General features: G+C 35.0%; 1 protein-coding gene across 5 annotated transcripts in view; it reads right to left on the bottom strand.

Annotated features, from left to right (window-relative positions):
* Window positions 1–21,440, bottom strand: part of LOC141426536 (sodium/hydrogen exchanger 9B1-like) — a 65,854-nt gene that overhangs the window by 26,640 nt on the left and 17,774 nt on the right. For 2 of the 5 annotated variants that reach the window (XM_074085521.1, XM_074085523.1), the window contains exon 2: window positions 8,370–8,644. In XM_074085521.1, the coding sequence (XP_073941622.1) occupies window positions 8,370–8,644 (275 nt within the window). Of the gene's footprint in view, window positions 1–8,369; window positions 8,645–10,921; window positions 11,060–12,859; window positions 12,936–20,530; window positions 20,640–21,440 lie in introns of those variants that run through there. The other 3 variants (XM_074085522.1, XM_074085525.1, XM_074085524.1) reach the window with 3 other exon arrangements.

The following is a 21,440-nucleotide window of genomic DNA, read 5'->3' as shown; positions in this document are numbered from 1 at the left end:
ATACAATATGGTGTCCGGCTATAAATATAAGTACGAAATATTATTGTCTTGACCAAGGGTATTTGTCTTAATCTAAGACATCCTTTTTTTCCGTGTGTAGGTAAGGGCATTACCTACACACGGAAAAAATATTGTATGCGCCAGATGAGATATTTCGGAAATTTACGTTGCAGTTGTTTCAAGAAATCATAACTGTACCTACTGTTCTGGTGCTGACTTTACAATCTGTGATGAAGTCTATTAAACATAGAACCTCCTCCTTTTTTGAAGTCGGTTAAAAATACTCGTACATACATATAAGTAGGTACTTAGGTATATCGAGTAAATATAAAGCGAATAGCTTAAATAATTATGTAAGTAGGTAAGTACTTACAAAATAACTTCCGGGAAAATAATAAACGATAAATAAAGTCAACTTATAACTATCATAATGGACAAAATAGCCGCGAAACGAAAAAGAATAAGGAGTTTATTTGATTTTCTCCAAACCAAAAAATACAATTCTTAATTTTATTCACATCTTCTATAACTATTATTTTGGTATGAATGTAACTCCTTGTTTGCGTCGTAACTGTTAATGACTAAGGTTATATTAACGATTTCATCCATTATATCTACTTATATTTTTTTTTAAATAGGGAGGTAGTTTGTACATGGTATTGACGAAAAAAATTAAGAAAGTTGAACAGAAAATATTTTTTTTAAGAAAACTGACTACGTAAACTTTTGTGATGTAGGTTACATTAACGTTTTAAATTTACCCCGTTTAGAGACATAACAATCTGGCGCGATTTATTATATAAGTACAACGCTAGTGAAATTGACAATGGGAATTCTGACGGTAATTTTTTGGCATCCTGAAATTTTTGAAGAAATTTAAGTAGATGCTTATCTGCAAGTCCCAAATTACAGTAGGCTAGTTTTTCTCCCACACTTCCACGGGATCGAGATAAAATCCCAAAATTTCAACCACTAGGATGTGGTTTTTTGTACAACGTTAGCGACTATCACGATGAAATATTTGGGAATTCCCAAGGAAGTTTTTGAGAAAGAATTCCTTTTTTTACGTGCAGCCTAAACTTTTAATGTACCAAAGCTGGAAAAAAGGAATTCTTTGATCAAGAATATTCATAGTCTCAGGAATATTTTTTAAATCGAAGTAATTTATTCTTTAAGTAAGATAACAGTTTTAACCCAAACAATATTTGTCTTCATCAATACAATATGGTGTCCGGCTATAAATATAAGTACGAAATATTATTATCTTGACCAAGGGTATTTGTCTTAATCTAAGACATCCTTTTTTCCGTGTGTAGGTAAGGGCATTACCTACACACGGAAAAAATATTGTATGCGCAAGATGAGATATTTCGGAAATTTACGTTGCAGTTGTTTCAAGAAATCATAACTGTACCTACTGTTCTGGTGCTGACTTTACAATCTGTGATGAAGTCTATTAAACATAGAACCTCCTCCTTTTTTGAAGTCGGTTAAAAATACTCGTACATACATATAAGTAGGTACTTAGGTATATCGAGTAAATATAAAGCGAATAGCTTAAATAATTATGTAAGTAGGTAAGTACTTACAAAATAACTTCCGGGAAAATAATAAACGATAAATAAAGTCAACTTATTTGTAAATATAGCTCGTGACATTGACATACTTTAATAACACCGTTGTGCTTAGTATGTAGGTACCACCTTCTTGGGAGTTGTCGTCTATTCTTTTTTAATGCAAATATTATTACCAAAAAAGCGTGAGCCCCGATTCTTGACCGGGTTGTTTGTTTCCAAAAGTCCTCTGTACAATACCTGAGGTCTCTTAAGGCTGGCCGAAGCACTGTTATGTATGAGTTTCACAACAAGTCACGTGATAGGTACGCACGAGATGAATGATCTGAATTGCGGACGATGCATGACTCGTCGTACCTAGCAATGTACAAGTTGCAGAACATTTCCAAAACGTGGAAACATTCTCCAGAATGTTCTGGAAATATTCTTGCAACAAAAAACTTATTGTTATACAAAAGAAAACGTTCTTACAATAAAGTTTAAATGTGCACTTAATGTGCATAATAAATACACCATATTATTTAAATATAGCTGATAAAGTGATATTTCACCAATAAGTTGGTTATATTGTCATTAAATCTTTGGGAACATTTAAGAGAAAGTTGCAAACAGAATATTTCCAGCACCAGTAATGTGAAACAAATTCGACTATTTCTAGTAAGAGATGCATAGCTAAGTGGAAAACAACGATAGTTGTGATGCAGAGGACGCGACTTCAAATTTTGTGTTTTATAAAAAAAATCTTTTTAATGATTCCGCCATGCATCGTTTTGTTTTCTATATCTTAGAAAAATATTTTTGGTAAGAGGAAGTTGAAAATAGATATATATTTCCGGCACCAGTATATATGTCTTCGCGTCGCGTCTATCGTTCTGTCTGTTGATTAATTTAATTTCTTGGAATTTATCTTTGAAGAAAAACATCCCGAGGAAACCTACATCGGGGCGTAGGTAGAATTCAAAAATAAACTTGATAAATTATTGTTTGAACATTGCTTTTATAGTTAATGAATCTTCGATACGCATAGTTGTTTTCTATATAAGTAGTGATAAAAATATATCTATCTAACACATTTATTAGTAAAGTGCAGTACAGATAATAAAACTGCATATATTATACTGACCTCTTCTGCCGTAGTAATTGATCTTATATAAAGGTCAACTTACACTGGTTTCTGTTTTTTTTTGCGTTTTTATAGCATTATATTTTTTACATAAATAACTATTGTATTTTACATAAATTAATCGTATTGTGTACTTCTAATTACTGACAAAATTTATAAATAAATTAATAAGCACACGTCAGGGGATAAATTCTCATGTTGAAAGTTTCGCAACTTTGAAAACTTCTCGTCGGTGCATTGCTAAGTCGTAGGTACCTACGTAAGTGAAAGGTAACTAATGAAGGATCCGCAAATACCTTAAAGATATACGTAAGTAAGTATCTAATTATGTCCCTTTAGAACTACACTTTTTACCCGACTGCCCAAGGAGGGTTGTGTTTTTTTGATTGAAAGATTCATTAATCTGTCATTTCCAGTTGACGCAAATATCGGGTAGGATTTGATTGTTTTTCCATTGCTTTTTTCCGGCTAACGACATCTTAATGTCAAATGCAAGATAAGCACCTACTTAATCCAAATTGAGTACAGTCATCGACAATATACCTATCCGATAAGACAAAGCATTTTGTTTTTGTAAGTAGGTTAATTTATTGTAAGGTACTGCATTGTGGTGCTTAATAAAGAATATTTGTATTAAATTTCACTCAAAAATAATTAACGCAACTTTATTTGTATAGCCGTTATAGCTTATCAGATATTTTTGAGTGTTTCATCCTATTCGATATTATGGTGTAGGTATTCCCAGTTGACGCCATCCCTTTATTATAACATGTATGTGTGGGACTTTTGAACACTACTTAGGTACGAACTTACGATATGCAACGGACCAGTATTTCGCAATTTGTTTGACTTTACGACCACCTTACATTAATCCTACTAATAATATATTTGCGAATGTTTGTGTGTGTGGATAGGGATACAATCTTGAAATTTCCAACCGTGGATTTAGTCTTGAAATTGTGTACAGTTGTTCTTACACAACCTCAGTGAAGACCACGGTATACATTTTGGGAATTTCCAGGGGAATTTTGTAAAATCCCAGAATTTCAATTGTAACTACAAGATCGAATAGTTTACACATTCGAGGCCGTGGCTAAATTCTAGTTATTTAATACCTAAGTAAAGAAAAATAATTAAAGATAACCTAAAGCTTACCGACTTTAAACTTTTATTTATTATTATTTTTTAAATCCGCTCGCATTTGCAGGTACAGATTCTCAATTTAAAACCCTGCGTCAAGTGGCGCTACCATCTTTGCGGAAGAAATGTAAAATATCCCTGTGATATGTTTCGAAAAAAAAAATGTTCATGGCTGTATTTGTTTTGCGTAAGTCACTCGTCACACGTTGACTCTTCAACTAAAAAATTAGTTACTTTTTACTTCCTCGGGATTAAAACAATGCGTTTTACTCTCTCAATGTGAGGTTATGTTGGCATACTTTTAGGGCATGAGAATGAGAAGTGAAAAATTTTATAGCGTACATAGTAATTATCAGTCAGGGAAATTGTCTACCTGTGTGAGTGGTGAAAGGAAGTAATAGCACAGTTTACTGTGGTAATTGGGCTTCGTTTAGACCTGTTTAGACCCTTTGGTATGCCGATACCATTAGGTATCTATTCGTTAGGGTGCGGACCCTAACGAATAGATACCTAATGGTATCGACCCGGTCCATACGATAACGTTTATCGAAACGGACCGAAAATTCAACTTCTTGATCAACAGAAGCCTGAAGAATTCAATCAAGGGTAGCTGTAAACCGTGAGATTCCAGTGATATGCTCAGTTGTATAAGGCCAATTTTACATTACGTAAATAATTTCATGAAACTACTCTTACTTTGCGGTGTTTCATTTTATTACTTATGAGTTGTAACTCCAAGTTCTCATGTTAATTCGTCGTTCCCGTAATGTGAGGCTTTGTATAATTAGTTGTATGGTGCATTCATGACACGCATTACAGGAGGGGAAGTCTGGATGCTACTCGCGTTATACAGATTGGTATCTACAACTACGCGGCATTACCTACAGCCCTGTTCCCCTCGCGCGCTGATGAAAGAAATAAAATAAGCTGACAGGAACAATTACAAAATATACATAACTAGCTTCTATCCACGGTTTCTCCCACGTAAATCTCTACGTATGGGTCTGGCAGTCGAATCGAAATTCCGGGATATAATTAAATTTCAAGAGAATCCCCAAAGATGGAAGTTTTGTGAAGAGCACACATTCAAGAAAATTTTTATGTTTCTAGACTAAGCGGATAAGATTTTGGGATTTGACATACATTCCATGGGTTTTACGGACGGTATGAGAATGAAGGTTTTCACAGAGGCGAAATATCGCATATATATAGATAGCCTTAGTATCGTGAGTTCCGTTTGATATTTGACGTTTGCTCGTGATTGGTTAAAAAACTAAATGAGCCAATGAGGGCTATCGTTTTTTGTCTCACTAGATGGCGCACTGTTGCGTGAGGTTTTTAAGTATGGCTTTCAAAGTCTGTTATTACGGGCGTGAAAACAAAGTTTAGATTAAAATCATATTTAATACACATTAAAACCGTACCATAAAAATATCGAGCATGCCACAGTGTTGCATAGTCCCTGTTTTGTTCGGAACAAAGGGAGGACAAAGGTTTCCGAAAGACAAAACTGTCTCAAAACACAGACATTCATTGCCCCGGAACGCATATTTGCCATAATTCATTTCAGATATTGCAAAATATTCACAAAATTATTCTAATTATAAATAAACCCGCGTAGCTCACCCAAAAACAATGAGATTTGACATTTCGGAGACCTCACGCTACACTAGCGCCTCTAGCGGCGAATTCATTCGCGATAGCCCTCATTGCAAGCAAACGTCAAATGGACCTCTCAATACTAACGCCATCTAGCGATATTTCGCCTCTGTGAAAACCCTCATTACGAGACTCGATTTAGGAAGCCTGACAACACTGGCAGAGAACCGAAAAGAGTGGCGACTACTCCACCGACAAGTCATAAGCTCTTAAATTAATAATGATGAAGTCGATCACTATCTTCATCAGAGACCCGAACGTAAATCCTTATCTAGGCCATAAACTTATTATTACTAGCGTAAAATCTAGGCACAAGGCCTTGAGACACAATGTAATTTTGCTAATTATGTTTTCTTCTAAGGTATTGTAAATTGTTGTGTTATTGTTTTTAGAACGCGTGTTAACTGCAAAGATAGTTTCTTTGTTATTTCTCTAAATTTTTATCCCGAAAAATTGCATAGTTTCCGCGAGATAGCGATAGCCGAATTCTACGTAGATGGAATCACGCTATGGATGCACGATACTTAAAATTGTATCGATACCTTGGATCGATCCGTATCGCGACTATGCGATACGATACTGGGATTGTATCGAATGGCTTCGATACGATCCTCTAAATATCGTATCGAATGCAGAATCAATCAAATCAAGCGATTCTCTTTTAAATTAAATAACGGTTTTTTTGGTAATATATTCATATATAATTAGGTCCATCATATTTGTAATTTCGGGGAAAATAGAAATTATCTAGAAACATAAATTTTCGAATCGTAGGCTCTTTAGGAATAATAATCTTGACAAGCAGTCTTCGATTTCTTCGGTTTATTTGGTAGAGCCTATATAGTGGCTCAAATCATAGTACAGAAAGTAAAACTATTAAAATAGATATTAAATATATTCGTGGCATACATAAAACTATATTTTTTTTTATCCATTGTTCTTATGTTTGTCACGAATAAATGTTTCTTTCTTTCTTTCTCTCTAAACAAAATTCTGTCACAGTGCTGTATACAATACGAATCAAATGAATTAGCAAGGTGAAGGTGTCAGCTATCCAATTCTAAACTAAAAGAAACTTACCCACCTATAAAAATAAAGTCATAATATAGTTCGGCTCACGTAAAAAGAGCGCTGGCGATATACCTGCGCAGTGAGCAATTAACCGACCAAACGAGTGGAAAGACGTGAGGCGCGGGTGAGGAGGGAGGGAGGGCTTGGCTGTGCCGTCGCACTATTGGTTCGGCAGTCGACATTTACCTTTACCTTTTCGTGCGCGACGGTACCCCTGCGCAAACACATCCCCTCCACAGTCACCCAGCGCTCTTTTTACGTGAGCCGTACTATACTCTCAGTCCTTTGATTTCTTAGTCGAAAATTTATGCCGCCGAACCGCGCCGGCGCTATTGTAAATTTGTAATATGAGATGTGTGTAAACATTTTAAAAGGTACCACCCGTCCCATAAGTATTATATTCAATACCTAAGCAATGGTTGAGCTAATATCATAGTGATAGCGTGACCATAAGTACTTATGTGATAAGAAATTATGTTTCTGATCCGTTTAATTCGATACTAGCAGTTTTGTATCGATCCAAGCAAAAATTGGATTCTTATGTATCGATATAAAATATCGATGTATCGTATGATGTTGTATCGATACTTGAAAATATCGGATCGGATCGTGAAACCCTAAATCACGCACGGGTAACGGCTAGTTAACATGTCTTAATCGGATCCTGAACTTTCAATGTTCTTTCTTTGAATTATATATTACTAATCAACACAGTTTAAATTCAGGGTTACAAAATCAGGTTAAGTGCGACAGTAAAAAGTAGAAAACAAATGAAAAACCGGCCAAATTCGAACCGAAATTGGAAATAAAGAAATATTTCTATGAAAAACAATAGTACATTGTTTAAACATTGTGCTTTTCACAATCACTGCGAGGAAATAAAAAATATTTATCACAAAACAAACAATAAGAATCCAATGACTGCGTTGTACGCCGTGTGACACTCTTTACCGGCCCGGATAATACCAACATGGAAATACCAACCCGATTTTTCTTGTACGCGCTCATAGAAACTCATATCTGTTTGACACGAGTTTGTATGGGCGTGTACACGAACACTCGGGTCGGTATTTCCATGTCGATATTATTCGGGCCGGTAAATAGTGTCACCCCTCCCGCCGATTTTAATTTTCTTTTGTGTTCTTTTGGGACAATTTTTTTTTTAAACTAGTCCATTCTTAGTGGCCAGTACGCAACCACATATTTAAAAAATCAAAACGTCATCCTCGTCATGTCCGAACGGGGCGTTTTTTCATACTTAAAGAAATTAAAGCATTTTAGATTATAGAAAAAAAAACACCTCATAAAAGTCAAGCATGAAGCATTATTATTGGTCAATTTAATTTCACATGCAGCAGACGATTACTTTTGATTGGTCCAATTGACGTTTCAGTACGCCGGGAATGAAATTCAGAAATTACCTATATTCTAAAAGTTGTATCGTAATATGAAATACATATATTGATACGACCTGTTTTCGTAATGTGTTACATTGTTGTCGTGTTTTGCGAGCATGAATGAGTCAGCTGTTAAATGTACATATATAGGCAGTTTTGGGTACTGCATTTAGGTTATCTATGGCCACATTTTCGAGCAGTGTCGTGAAAAGTTATTTTTTACAAATCTTTGCATTTAGAATTTTTTCTTTACTTGTGTTGTGAGGCCTTACTTTTTGGCAAATTTCGTAATTCTGTAACATTTTTTTCCATATTTTAGCATTTTACATTAATATTAAGACTGCCCTCATTTAATTTCTACCCTTTTTTATTGCACTACACTATACAATGGTGTTAAAACATTACCTTTCAGAAGGCAAATTTTCCCTGTCTTTGCTGTTCTCGTCGGCCATTATGGAGACTTTTCTTTTTCCGTCGGAGAAGGGTGATTGTGACGTAACGAGCGACGGCCGCAGCGGCAGCGGAGCACTAGTCTCTGTAGGCTGCTTAGGCTGAGAAGGCTGCGTGAGCGCCGCGGGCTGCGGGGACGCAGGACGTTGGTCGCTATTCTGGTTCTGGAGGTCGCTGAGGTCGAAAGGATATTCTTTAATAGCAGTCATTCGGATGCTTGTTTTGCGGACCTGAAAAAAAAAATTACCTGATAAATTATCAAAAGATAAAGGTCGTCCAAGACTAGTGAGTAGGTACTTCGACGAGTTTTAAACTTCAGGGCTTCTAAATTATTTATATGTCGTGTTCAAACTTCCGTTTAATTTAATTACGTAAATATTTTATTGGTTTCATATTTTAATATTGCGAATATTTATTCGGTATCTTCTTGAAAGATTTTTGTTCTATGCATATTTTACTGAAAAGCAAATACAAGTGTAAATTATCTTAGCTTGTAAATATTCGTATTATGGAACCAGCTTTAACAACGCACTGTTATGTGTTTCATTATTTTCATAGCATTTCAACATTTAGCCCCAGTTCTTTATCTCATTCGTGTTTTAATACCTCTCATGTATCAGTCACATAAATAACTATTTCAGTTTTCTATACAGAGCTTTAATGTTTTTTTTTAATACAGTAGCCAGTACCACAGACTTTTGGTTCAGCACTAAAAAGAGCGCCTACGTCAGTTTGTATGTGAAAAATTATAATTCGCGAATTAAAGATGACGTGATTTTATTTCATTTGTCCTATGGGATATAATTGAATTGTATTTATAGTCACAACATAGACAAGAATATTTACAAAAAAATGATTCGCTTTGATTTTATACTCTACTTCGTCATCGTCAGTCATCGACCTGTTTTGATAAATTTGCTTCTCATTTGGATACATTCTGGATATATAGGTACACGTATTTTTTGATAAAAAGGCAACCTGCTGTTTCAACAAAGTCAACTATGAATAATGCAAATTTTATACGCTTTCTTAATTGGATATTGTTTTATACGTAAATATAAATAAGTATCGCCCAAGACATTCCTTTACCACCCTATAAGGTTCAATGGCAGGTAAATACATGGGTAAAACACGAAAGACTATATTATTGCACAGTCAATGAAATAGTTCGCTTTTTTTTCTTTTTTTTATTCGACTGGATGGCAAACGAGCAAGTGGGCCTCTTGATGGTAAGAGATCACCACCGCCCATAAACATCTGCAACACCAGGGGTATTGCAGATGCGTTGCCAACCTTGAGGCCCAAGATGGGATACCTCAAGTGCCAGTAATTTCACCGGCTGTCTTACTCTTCACGCTGAAACACAACAGTGCAAGCACTGCTGCTTCACGGCAGAATTAGCGAGCAAGATGGTGGTAGCAAACCGGGCGGACCTTGCACATTGCACAAGGTCCTACCACCTGCAAAAGCTTTTTATTTTTTCTCATTAAAAGGGTAAAACACATAACTTTGTCGATTATACCTACATAATCATTATTAAATGTGCTTTGAATGTGGAAGCGTAGTAGTCGGACCTCTCTTTTACAAACGGGGGAGTCGGGCTCATATTTCATAACTTTACGAACTTTTACATTCACATATGTGAAATTATATTTGAAACGACATGCGTTTTTCAGTGAAGGAAGCCTGCATATGCATTATTTAACAGTATTTGTGTAAAGTTTCTAATTTATTCGCACTGGGACAAGCTCTCTAACTCCGAGAGGAGGCCTGTGCCTAGTACTGGGACAAATAAGCCGGAAATGATAAGTTATTCATATGTGAAAGTTAATTCAATGTTGACTAAAATAATTTTTCATATTTGATTAAATTAGATTACTTAATTAGATTTTTGTGCCGAACACAGGCAAGTATTTTTATGCATTTGTGTTCACGTGTTTGAACTAAGACATGCTAACGAGCTACGAAACAATTAGCGATTCAGAATGAATCAATCAGTTAGTTTGGTTACAAAAATACGTTATATGCGGCAAGCAACAACTCAACCGGGGAGAAGGGAAGATACTTGATATAATGCTGTGTTGAATATCTAATACTAATTACGCGGCTATACCAGTCAATGTCAATTAATAAAGAATAATTCGATGAACACAACATTCACTAAGTATTTTCTGAAACAGTTTCAATACCAACACACAACGATTTTTTTTTCTTTTCTGTGGTACCTTTGTGTAACTGGAAGAAAAATAAAAAAATTGCATGAATTTCTTTTGTATAACGTGGGTTGCGTAATTTGTCACTTTGGGGTAAACTTTATATTTTTACATAAGTCTTGCTTACCGATGTTGCTATAATAATGGACGAATGTTTTCATTTTGTTATTTAAACATGTTAAAAAGAAGGTATTTTAGTGTCCTCTCAAAAGTTAATACGTTATTTATACAATTTTTAGGCAATAACGGGATCATTTCCATTAAAATTTTTCGTATAGTAAATGTTGTACGCACCTAATGCCTTCATATCCATTTTGTTTAGCTACAAAACGTCTAGATTTCCGAATGGACGTCGATTACAGGCGCAGCTGCTGGTATTCATGAAAGCTGCGCGTTATCACCGCGTCCAGTTACAGACTGATCTTCTCCGCAACTGATTCCGCTTAACGCCTTCAGCCAAGGAGCCTGAAGGCTTTTCGCTAAATCTTGTTTGTAAACGTCACACAAACTATGGCTTATATATTTGGTTACAGAATCGCGCTCATTGTATTGACGTATTTAAAACTAAAACTGTCTATACATGTACCTACATTTAATAGCTGACTCATTTATGGCTCGCAAAACACGACAACAATGTAACGCATTACGGTAACAGGTTGTATCAATATTATGTGTTTCATAGTACGATACGACTTTTTAGAATATATTTCAGAATTTCATTCCCGGTCGAATCCATGTCCATGTCGGTATTATCCGGGCCGGTAAAGAGTGTCATACGGCGTACAACGCAGTCATTGGATTCTTATTGTTTGTTTTGTGATAAATATTTTTGATTTCCTCGCAGTGATCGTGAAAAGCACAATGTTTAGTCGCGGCCAAAAGTGCAAAAGATGAACTCGTATTATCGAAGGCCTCCCCTTCGGGTCGGCCTTCAAACTAACTCGTTGATCTATTGCTTACTTTTCAGACTCTACAAACATGTACCATTTCACTATTCAGTATTTATTTATTGCAAACCCTTACTTGTAATGATTATCATTATTTCTAGGGTACCTCTTCTCATAGACGTAAAGCGGGGGTAATTTTTTTTCTCGATTAAGCCTATAGTGTGGGGTATCTTTGGATATGTCTTTAAAACCCAAGCCAAGGCGATTTTTCGATTCAGTGATCTGTTTCTGCAAATTTTAATTAAAATCGAACGTCCCCCTTCCTCTAAAATCTGAACTGCTGGTTGGAAAAATTCGGAATAATTTAGGATATTAGTAAGTATATCAAATTTACAAGGAAAACTATAACGGCTAAGATTAATTGAGAATTATTAGTAGTTTAAGAGTAAATAGCAGCCTAAGGTATAAAATATAGTACGTAAACTTGGAAGATTCCGTACACAATACGAAATCCTTAGAAAAATATTACTTGATTTTTTGTAATGGCTACGGAACCCTATCTTGGGCATGACCGACACGCTCTTGGCCGTTTTTTTTAAAGTAAAACGTCTAAAAACAGTTAAAGGAATTAATGTTTCAGCTTGGAACCTTACTGAAATGTCTTATGCATTAGTTCCACTTTTGTGGCAGTAATAATATTATACTTAGGGTCAAAACAAAGGACTGAAAAATGATCTGTATTACTTTGGATTTGGATATATATCTTTTGCAATAAAAAAGGGAATGGTAGGCTTTATATATTATTTTTTCTTTTGTTTATTTCTGAGGATTTGTCAATAACTTAGTAAATATCTATCTATCTATATAAGTAAAAATTAATTGCCGAAATGTATGTTGTACGCGCATTATTTCCGAACGACAGCACCGAATTGGATGTTTTTTCTTTTTGTTTTATTCATTATTGTTAGGACAAGTTTTGTGCTAAACAAAATAACTTGAACGGGGAAAAAGCCGCGGGCAACAGCTAGTATTATAATAATTAGCTAGCTATTTTATTTTAGTAAAAACCTTTTGCCCATTATTGACGAAACCTAAACGCGAATTTCATAATTTTATATTTTTTGTATAGCACATGCGATGTGAAGAGTAGTCAGTAGGTTATCTATAGATGCTATCATCGTCGTCTTATTAAAAATAATGTCCTGTTTAAGACCACCATCATCATCCATGAAAAGGCTGCAAATTTTAAAAACACTGACACTGCCACTTAACCTAATTTTTTTTTAACTGTTTGACACAACTGTTTTAAAACTCAATCTTACACAACTTGCATTAATTTAATTACCTAAATCCACCAAATAATTAATAAAGGATTTAAATCGGTGACGGGATCACCGTAAGCACGGCTTAGTACGAATTACTGGAGAACAGTGCAAAGCCATTCAATAACATGTTTCTTTTAACAAACGACCATAAATTGAAAAGGTAAATGCATGGAAATATTGACAGAAGTGCTTGTTTGGTAGCACTCCAGTAATTTATTTGCTTAAGTGGTCTCATCACAGTCATGTGATCGCTCACGAGGATCCGACCACGAGTCCCATCAACTGCCTGCGTGTGCGCCGTCAATCGGTCGCGTACGCTTATCGCTCCACAACAACTTTAATTGGATTGCTCACCCGTAGCTATTGGGACAGTTTACTTGTTGTGTCACACCAATTTAAATCGTAAAGGATAATGGCCTTTACTTAACGCCATTATCGCTGCATTTTTGTTTTTCGTTCTAGATCTAGAAGAAAAAGGGTGCTAAGCTTTTCTTTTTTGTCAAGCATTTTTTATACTGTGTTTTGAACATCTACTTAAGTAAACAGGGTTGTCTCAGAAACTATAAATAGTTTTTGAAATTTTAAAAATTGTTTGACGAATAGGAAGCTTCACTGTCTTGGAATAACAAAACATAAGCTACTGTTTTAATTCGGGAAAGTGCGAAGTTCGCATTCTTTTTAACAATGGTGGTCTATCCGATAGCGGAGGTAGATTAAATTACAAAACCCTAAAACATTTTAAAAGAACTCTTTAAGTATATTGAAAATATTATTAAGTACAATCCAAATAAGGTATATTGAAAAAAAAACTTGATTCTGATAATAAAGCACCCCATTATAAAATAATTCACTTTAAATTTATTGCCATAACAGTGTTAGAAGGATCACCTTAAATAAAAAATCCTTAAGTCGATCTGGTAAAAACGGCAATACAAGTATTGACACTTTTTGTTTAGAAATACAAGGAATATCAAGCCTTTCCATTGTATTTATTACGAGAAAATGATTCCTACCAGGGTCTACTTTTTACAATTCAAGTAACTAATTACGTAGAAATGAAGTAAGTGCAGAAGAACATGAAACCTGCTGATTATGAAAGACAATCCTTCATTTTCTTGTTGTTTATAACATAAAATCAATTGTTCTGTTACATATGAGAGAGGTTATCTATTTAGTTTCTCATTTTTGTTTTTAACCGACTTTAAAAAAGGAGGAGGTTCTATATTCCAATGTTTATATATTTTTTTATGTATGTTCACCGATTACTCAGTCAATTGTTTTTTTTTAATTCGACTTGATGGCAAACGAGCAAGCGGGTCTCCTGACGGTAAGACCCACCACCAAGATGGTGGTGATGGTGGTGGATGATTGTGGACCGATTTTCAAAATTCTTTTTTTATTCGAAAGAGTATTCTTCTGAGGTAGTCCTGTGATGGGATCCTAGGGAAATCGAGGGCAAACCTCAAATTTTATAGGCACACTTATGGCGATTTTGGCATTTTTAGCATTAAGATGAGCATTTCCATTCGAAAAGTATCATTTGGTAACCTGGAGCTGGTGAAGAAGACCGTAGATGACCAATGGAACTCGTCAAAGCTAAGTAATGCTCGCTCGTCTATAAAAGATAAGCGACTAAGAAGTTTATGATTCTTTCGAACTGATCTGATGCTGAAGCCAGAAGGTAGGCAACGGATCTCTGTTATAAAACAACGTAACTAAGTCGTGTTTGGGATTAATGGAATCGTTGTGTGATGTACTTTGGCTATGAATCACTAAAAAGTGAGAAATAAAGAAAATTTTAGCAAAAAATCGGTCAAGTGCGAGTGCGAGCGACTTGCGCATGAAGGGTTCCGCACCTCCGTACAATGTTTTAAAAACAAATAGTTCAGTAATAGTTTTTTGTACAAAAATCTAATACAAGCTTTTTTGTTGGCAGTACTTTTTGCCCCTAGTTACCAAAGTAGGTAGTCGTCAAGACGAATCAAATGAGACCAAAATCGATGCGGTCGTGTCGTTTTATTACAGAGTTCCTATGGCCAACATCTAACTTCATCACCAGATCAGCTCTACGTCATAATAATATTGCATTGTCATCGGATTTATACATGCATGCAAAATTTCAGCTCAATCGGTTGAAGATATCCACTTCAAATTTAAGTTGAAATATTTAAGATTTTAATATTTTATTTAAATTATTTAATTCCACCTGAACAAACATAATTTTATTAGTTAGGTATATTACATTACAAGTTAATAAAAACATTATCACCAAAATGTGAGCACTAGGTGCAAGTATTTTGAATAAAGAACAATTTGAAATTCTCATCCTCTTTGGCTGTCGCCCTGTCGGAGGCTGAATAGCGCTTCTCTTGCCATGCGCCAAAAAAATAATTGGCTAAACGCAGTAATTCGGCCAAACGGCGCGTACTTATTATGAATTAGTGAATAAATCTTAACCTGATTTTAAATTTTGACCTTGTAAATAAATAGTGTTACTTAGTATGAATTATAACGGACATTTTTTAGTGTAAAAACCTTAGATGAATGATTGGTCTCGCGCGCTCGCTCGACTAGATACCGCCGGCGTACTTGTCAAATGCGGCAACAAATAGAACGCCGAAATCGGCGTACCTGAGCCCGAGGCGAGTCAGTCGCGTTGCAAACTGTGTGTAATGTGCATGTCCCGAATTTTTGTTAAATTTTGGTCATAAACCGAAGTAAAATGCCAGTTTTCGCAGTGAAACTGTTTAAAAATAATACTACAAGAAATAAGAAGGACACTGGGATCACATAACATCAGTAAATATCGTATAATTTCGAAATTACAAAATAAAATAACATGAACCCTAAACGCCATTCTGTGTTGCCGCGTACACAAGAATCAAATTCCCCGTGGTTGAGATTTTAATAAATTGAATTTTATTGTTATCATCATTAAATGATGATAAATTTTAATAACTTATTTTATTTAAGTATCTAACGTAATTATTATATATACATAACCTAGTTATATATTATTTAATGTTTATCTTTGTGATATTTTACACTGAAGGTGTATAAATTGTTACCCGACACTATTAAATTAAGGGGTGAATGTGTCTTAAAATTAAAAATGTTTTTCGTCTTCCCAGTCAAAAGCCCGATCAGCTGATTTACTTAGGTATTACGGGAAACGAAAAAATTTTTTTTTCGTATTTCTACCCATTTTCCTGAAATGTTAACTTTTTACCCGACTGCCCGAAGGAGGGTTATGTTTTTCAAGCGTATGTAGGTATGTAAGTATGTATGTATGCATGTACCTATGTATGTATATTTTGTAAACAATTATTTTTATTTTAGTCTTAATTAACCTGTACATTATATTAGGTTTAACTATAGGTGCAACGTGTTAAGTACGCAAAACTTCCATGTCCATGAATTTTCAGTAATAATTTGTAAATATTGAATGTCCTTAAATATATATATTTTTTAATTAAAAGTGAGGCCTGATCATTGATATACCTACATCATACCTACCATTTTTTTAAAGAAGAAACCTACGCCTAACCTATACACAAACATATTAATACATTCACTCTTAATTACTTCTTAATTTCTAAGTATTTCCCAAGATACATTTTGTAACCAGTAACTTAATAGACCACAGAGTAATTTATTTTCCCAATAATTTGGGTAACAGTGGAGCAGCTGGCAACACAATTCGTCACGCACACTAGCATCCTTGCAAATTGTCTTACACCGTTCTTACGAACACTACAATACTGAGTTGCCGCATTCACGAACGTTTTGTTTTTAGTTAGCGCGGTATCTAGTCGAGCGAGCGCGCGAGACCAATCATTCATCTAAGGTAAAAACATTAAATACAGCGGCTGTGAGTGCTTTATTGAAGTTGGCTTTTGTGAAGTGTGTGTAGTGTGTGTTGGAGGTTTGTGGATCATTATTTGTTATTTAGGCATTAGCTGCACAAAGATAATCCACGGTCTTTGAGACAATTATTATAATTATCGAAGGTTTTATAAAATAGCACTAATAAAATCGCAAATTAATAAGTAGTTAAACATTAAACAACATGGGGTCACGGGCGTTGCCCCTAGCAACTGATGGCCGTCATCTTGGCAGCCTAGCAATCAAAAACCGCTGAATGAAACACGTTTCTTGTATGACGACTCCCTTTAATTTGCAACTTTATTTTATTTTTAGTATTAGTTGTTGTTGCGGCCACTGTAATACATAATCTGTGAAAATTTCAAGTGCCTAGCTATTACGGCTCAAGAGATAGAGCGCTGTGACAGACGGACAGACAGACAGACAGACAGACAGACAGACAGCGGAGTCTCAGTAATAGGGACCCGTTGGCACCCTTTGGGTACGAAACCTAGGTGTGGACCTATACTTAATCCTCTACCTCAAAGTTAAAGTATCTTTATTTGTCACCTCACCTACAACTATACGAGTATATTGGGCTTCAATCACTCCTGCTGGCTCGTGCTGTGGCACCGACTTCGGACTGGTAGTGAAATATTTTCATGGTTTTTTGTAGTCAGTTCTATTTTTTGTTATAAAATTATTTTTTTGGATTCGGTTTTACTTTTTTGTTAAAAAATTTCTTTATGTCCAGGTTAGATCATCAGAGATCTACTCGTTTAGAGGCTTTCTGAGATCATCGATTATTATAAGTATTAAAGTAAAGTAAGTTCTCAATATTCTTAAAGAACCACAATTATTGAGGGAATAGGGGTTAGGGTCTGGAAGCATTATTTATCTGAGGAGGATTGCCTTAATGGTCCCGCTTAGCAAGCGAATCGAGGATCACAACATTATCTAAAGTTCACTGTAAGGACGCTACTGCCCGTCCATCGGTGGTACTGGTTATAGTATTAAGACATACCCGGGTCTTCGTTCTGAATCCTAGTCAGTCCTAGTTGTAGAACAAGACGTACCCATCTCTTTGTGGGTGTCGTAAAAGGCTACTAAGAGAGCTGAAGTGAGGGCTCTTTATTGCCAATTACGGTCTCCGGACTCCAGCACTGCAGTGTGAAACGCAAGGCGAAACCACCACCACACTATTTTAATGCTAGTCCTTCCTTCTTTCGGCAAAAAAGGTTGCCTGGAAGAGATTGCTCTTAAGCGATAAGGCCGCCTATTGCTTACCTTATAATTTTCTCTCTGTGTACCTGTTTTCTGTATCGCTTACTATTTCACAATAAACAATATATAAACAATAATATTGTACGGTGTACAGTCAAATGTAAAAATATTAACTTATTCAAAATTTCAAAACAAGTATACCACAGACACTTATTCCGACGCAATAAGACCGTAGTAACATATTTTGTTGAGTGGTTCGAATAGATACTTATTTTTGCACTTGACTGTACAATAAAGAGTCATTGTATTGTATTGTATTTTCCCAAGAAAGTCATCATGAAGGTTCGCTACTAATTCTCAACTGACGACCACGACCACTCTATCAAGAATGTAACCACTTATATGATAGGGTCCTTGTTGCAAAAGTGCGACGCTATTTTACTTACATAGCAATGTTTATTTAAACATGTATGTGTATGTATAGTAAGTCTGAAACCTAGAATACTTTTTGTTAGAAATCATAAATTAAATACAAGTATTAGTATTTTTCCATTTATCTAGATAATTGTGCATATTTTTAAATACATTTCTTAATAAAAGTGGCACCATTATAAAATTAAAAATGCACAAATGAAACTCTAAACCTCGTGAAACTGAATTGTTAAGGTGTTGGCTTATAGTGCTATGTAGTGCTATGTTCGATTTTTATACGTTTATTATAGTTATTTACTGTACGGAGACGTGCACCTGAAGAGAGCAAAGTCTGTTCATTGAGAGAGAAGTCAAGTTTGAGGTAGTCAGCCGACACGAGTACAAGAGTTTTGTTAGTATAGACTTGGTATAGGCTTAATCACGTCACAATGAGGCGTGATAAAGGACTTCTTTTAGTAAAAAAACAATTGAAGACAAAACATTGTAAGTTGATGGGCGTCGATTGTTTTAAATTACAATATTTAGTCGGCAATATATCCACAACATCTCTTCAGATTAACAAGTACATTTAGTTAATAGGTGGACTAATAATGGTGCCCATTTCTCACTTATTGCTGTCATTTATGCATTGTTGTTTAAATAAATTAACTTTGTGGAATAGTAGTTTTGTTATTCTTCTAATGTATTGCGGCGTGCGTAAAATTTTCAGCCATGCATCGTTTTCTGGTAATGTTAGGCATATTTCTGTTTTTTAGTTGTGGTATTTTTTAATAAACACGAGTGCTTGCAAACAATATGAAACTTGATAATCTGTATAAATAAAAAAATGAATCGTAAAATGTGTTGCTAAGCGCAAAACTCGGGAACGGTGGGACCGATTTCGCTAATTATTTTTTAATTGTGTTCGTTATTGTCAGGAGAATGTTTTTATGGAAGAAAATTTTGAAAAATTACAACGGGGGCGAGGCCGCGGGCAACAGCTAGTATGAAATAATATGAAAGTAGATGTTAAACTAAGTCTACAATTAACAAAAACTCAAACCCGCTAATTACTATAAAATAAACTTATTGCCCAGAAGATATATTTATTACGGGATGTAGTATAGACTATGATTACGTTTAATGAGAAATGATGTGATGAAAAACTGTTACTTTTCAGAAAGTGTGGAAATACAATAGATACCGCTAGTTATTCCTTCTGGAGGTTACTAACGTATGCTGCTGAATTAAAATTACTTTTCTTTTTTTTTGTGAGCGTTCAAGCTCTTACAAACTATGAATTTGCGAGTAACCTTTAAAGCATATCACGTCCTCATTAATTAAAATAAGTAGGAATGTACATGTTCCATACCGACAGATGGGGCATTTTAATGTTGACTGAGTAGGTACTTTTTATAAATAGACGAGTACTTTCGTCTGCAGAAGTGTGTATTGATTGATTCATAATTGACTTGTGACCAAAATTACTACGAATTTTAAAAAAGAATGTTTAGGAACTATACATTAATCATTCCTCAACAAGAAATGTTTAGAAATTATTAGTTACGCATGGGCAAATTAAACGATAATTCCAACAATAACATTTTAAATCGCGAGATTAACACCTCAGTATTAATAGTCGGTATTTAGCATCTTCATTAGGTGTTCGCTATGGACTAGTAATGTACTAATGTGGCAACATTTAATCGATCAGCATGGCGCTAATATCTAGCATACGTTGCCAGTATAATAAACAAAAGCGCTTATGGGCGTAGCATGTTAACACTATGATAAACTCATTGGGACGACCACTGTCTAACTGCATGGTCACGACCCACATTTGCGTCAATTGTGCTTTAATTCTCACACGGTGTTACTGTTTACTTATTTACTACACTTTAACAAATGTCCTGATCGTGGACCTGCAGGTATATTGAAAATTTTCATTCCAAGTGAGGATTTTCAATTTAAACAGGATATATCAAAGGCCTCTTCGCCTATTACAGAATAATCAGAGTCCTCACGTCAGTTATATAATAATATTATTCGTGTCATTAAAGAAATAGTCGCTATAAGCTTTGTCGCTATGTTGCATAAAACTTTATAACTATATAAGAATTCGAATTCAGCTAAATCAACAATAACAAAACTAATTATCAAAGAATAAAGTAAGTAAACAAAAGGTAACTAACCATTTTACTGCCACAAACTTTCGTTCCTTAGTCACTGGCACTGTTTAAAAATCGTCACTTCTCGATGACGAAATGTGAGCGTCTGTTTACTGGTGTGACACTCGTTATAAATTAATATTAAAAAGATAGTGCAGCGCCCACTGGCCGGCACGACATCTTAGCGTAAATGATGGCACCTACTTGATGCGAAGTGTCGCCCATCCTTGGGCTACGACCATGTCAATTGGAATACAACTGAATTGCAAATTATCGTAAACATTCTCGACAGCAAAATTCAAGATACTTGCGAATAGCACTTCCTGCACAGCTTCCCAGCAACGACAATATGCAATGTCTCATGGTATATACGGCAGAAATGTTATTTTTTGCTTATTATGCTTATTACCCGACCCGTAACGGTAATTTAACAAATGGATTATAACACTACGTACAAAAAGATACTAGGCACAGAAGAATTGTTTCCAGATTCGCAGTTTTGTTTGTCGATTTACTTAGGTACTAGTGCTCGTTGATGGAACGTTTTTTGGAATTTGGTCGGATAATTGGTCGTTCCATTAATTTTTTGATGTACTTAGTTCTATAAATCTTATTAACCAAATTGAAGTAAATTTGAATGAAAAATGTATGTATACAGGTCAGAGAAGAGAAGCAAGTCTTTAAGAAGAGCCTGGCGATATTTTTTTATATGCAAAACATTTTTACACTTTTCGCTATTTCTATGGACAATCATTTTAAAATATTTCCGTAAATACGATCGTATTCGTATACTTAATCTGTGCTTATTTTGAGTCGTTATTATCGTAACGTGACATTCAAATAAAAATGTCCATAACAAAGCAATTAAGTTTGTAAATGTAAAGATAAAACCTTAAAACGTTTACGCTTGTATTTAATTTTAACAGTTTTTTAT

This window comes from Choristoneura fumiferana, chromosome 3 (assembly GCF_025370935.1).
Source record: "Choristoneura fumiferana chromosome 3, NRCan_CFum_1, whole genome shotgun sequence".
Taxonomy (NCBI): domain Eukaryota; kingdom Metazoa; phylum Arthropoda; class Insecta; order Lepidoptera; family Tortricidae; genus Choristoneura; species Choristoneura fumiferana.
The sequence above is the reverse complement of the archived record's forward strand: the minus strand, read 5'-3'. Positions and strand labels throughout refer to the sequence as shown.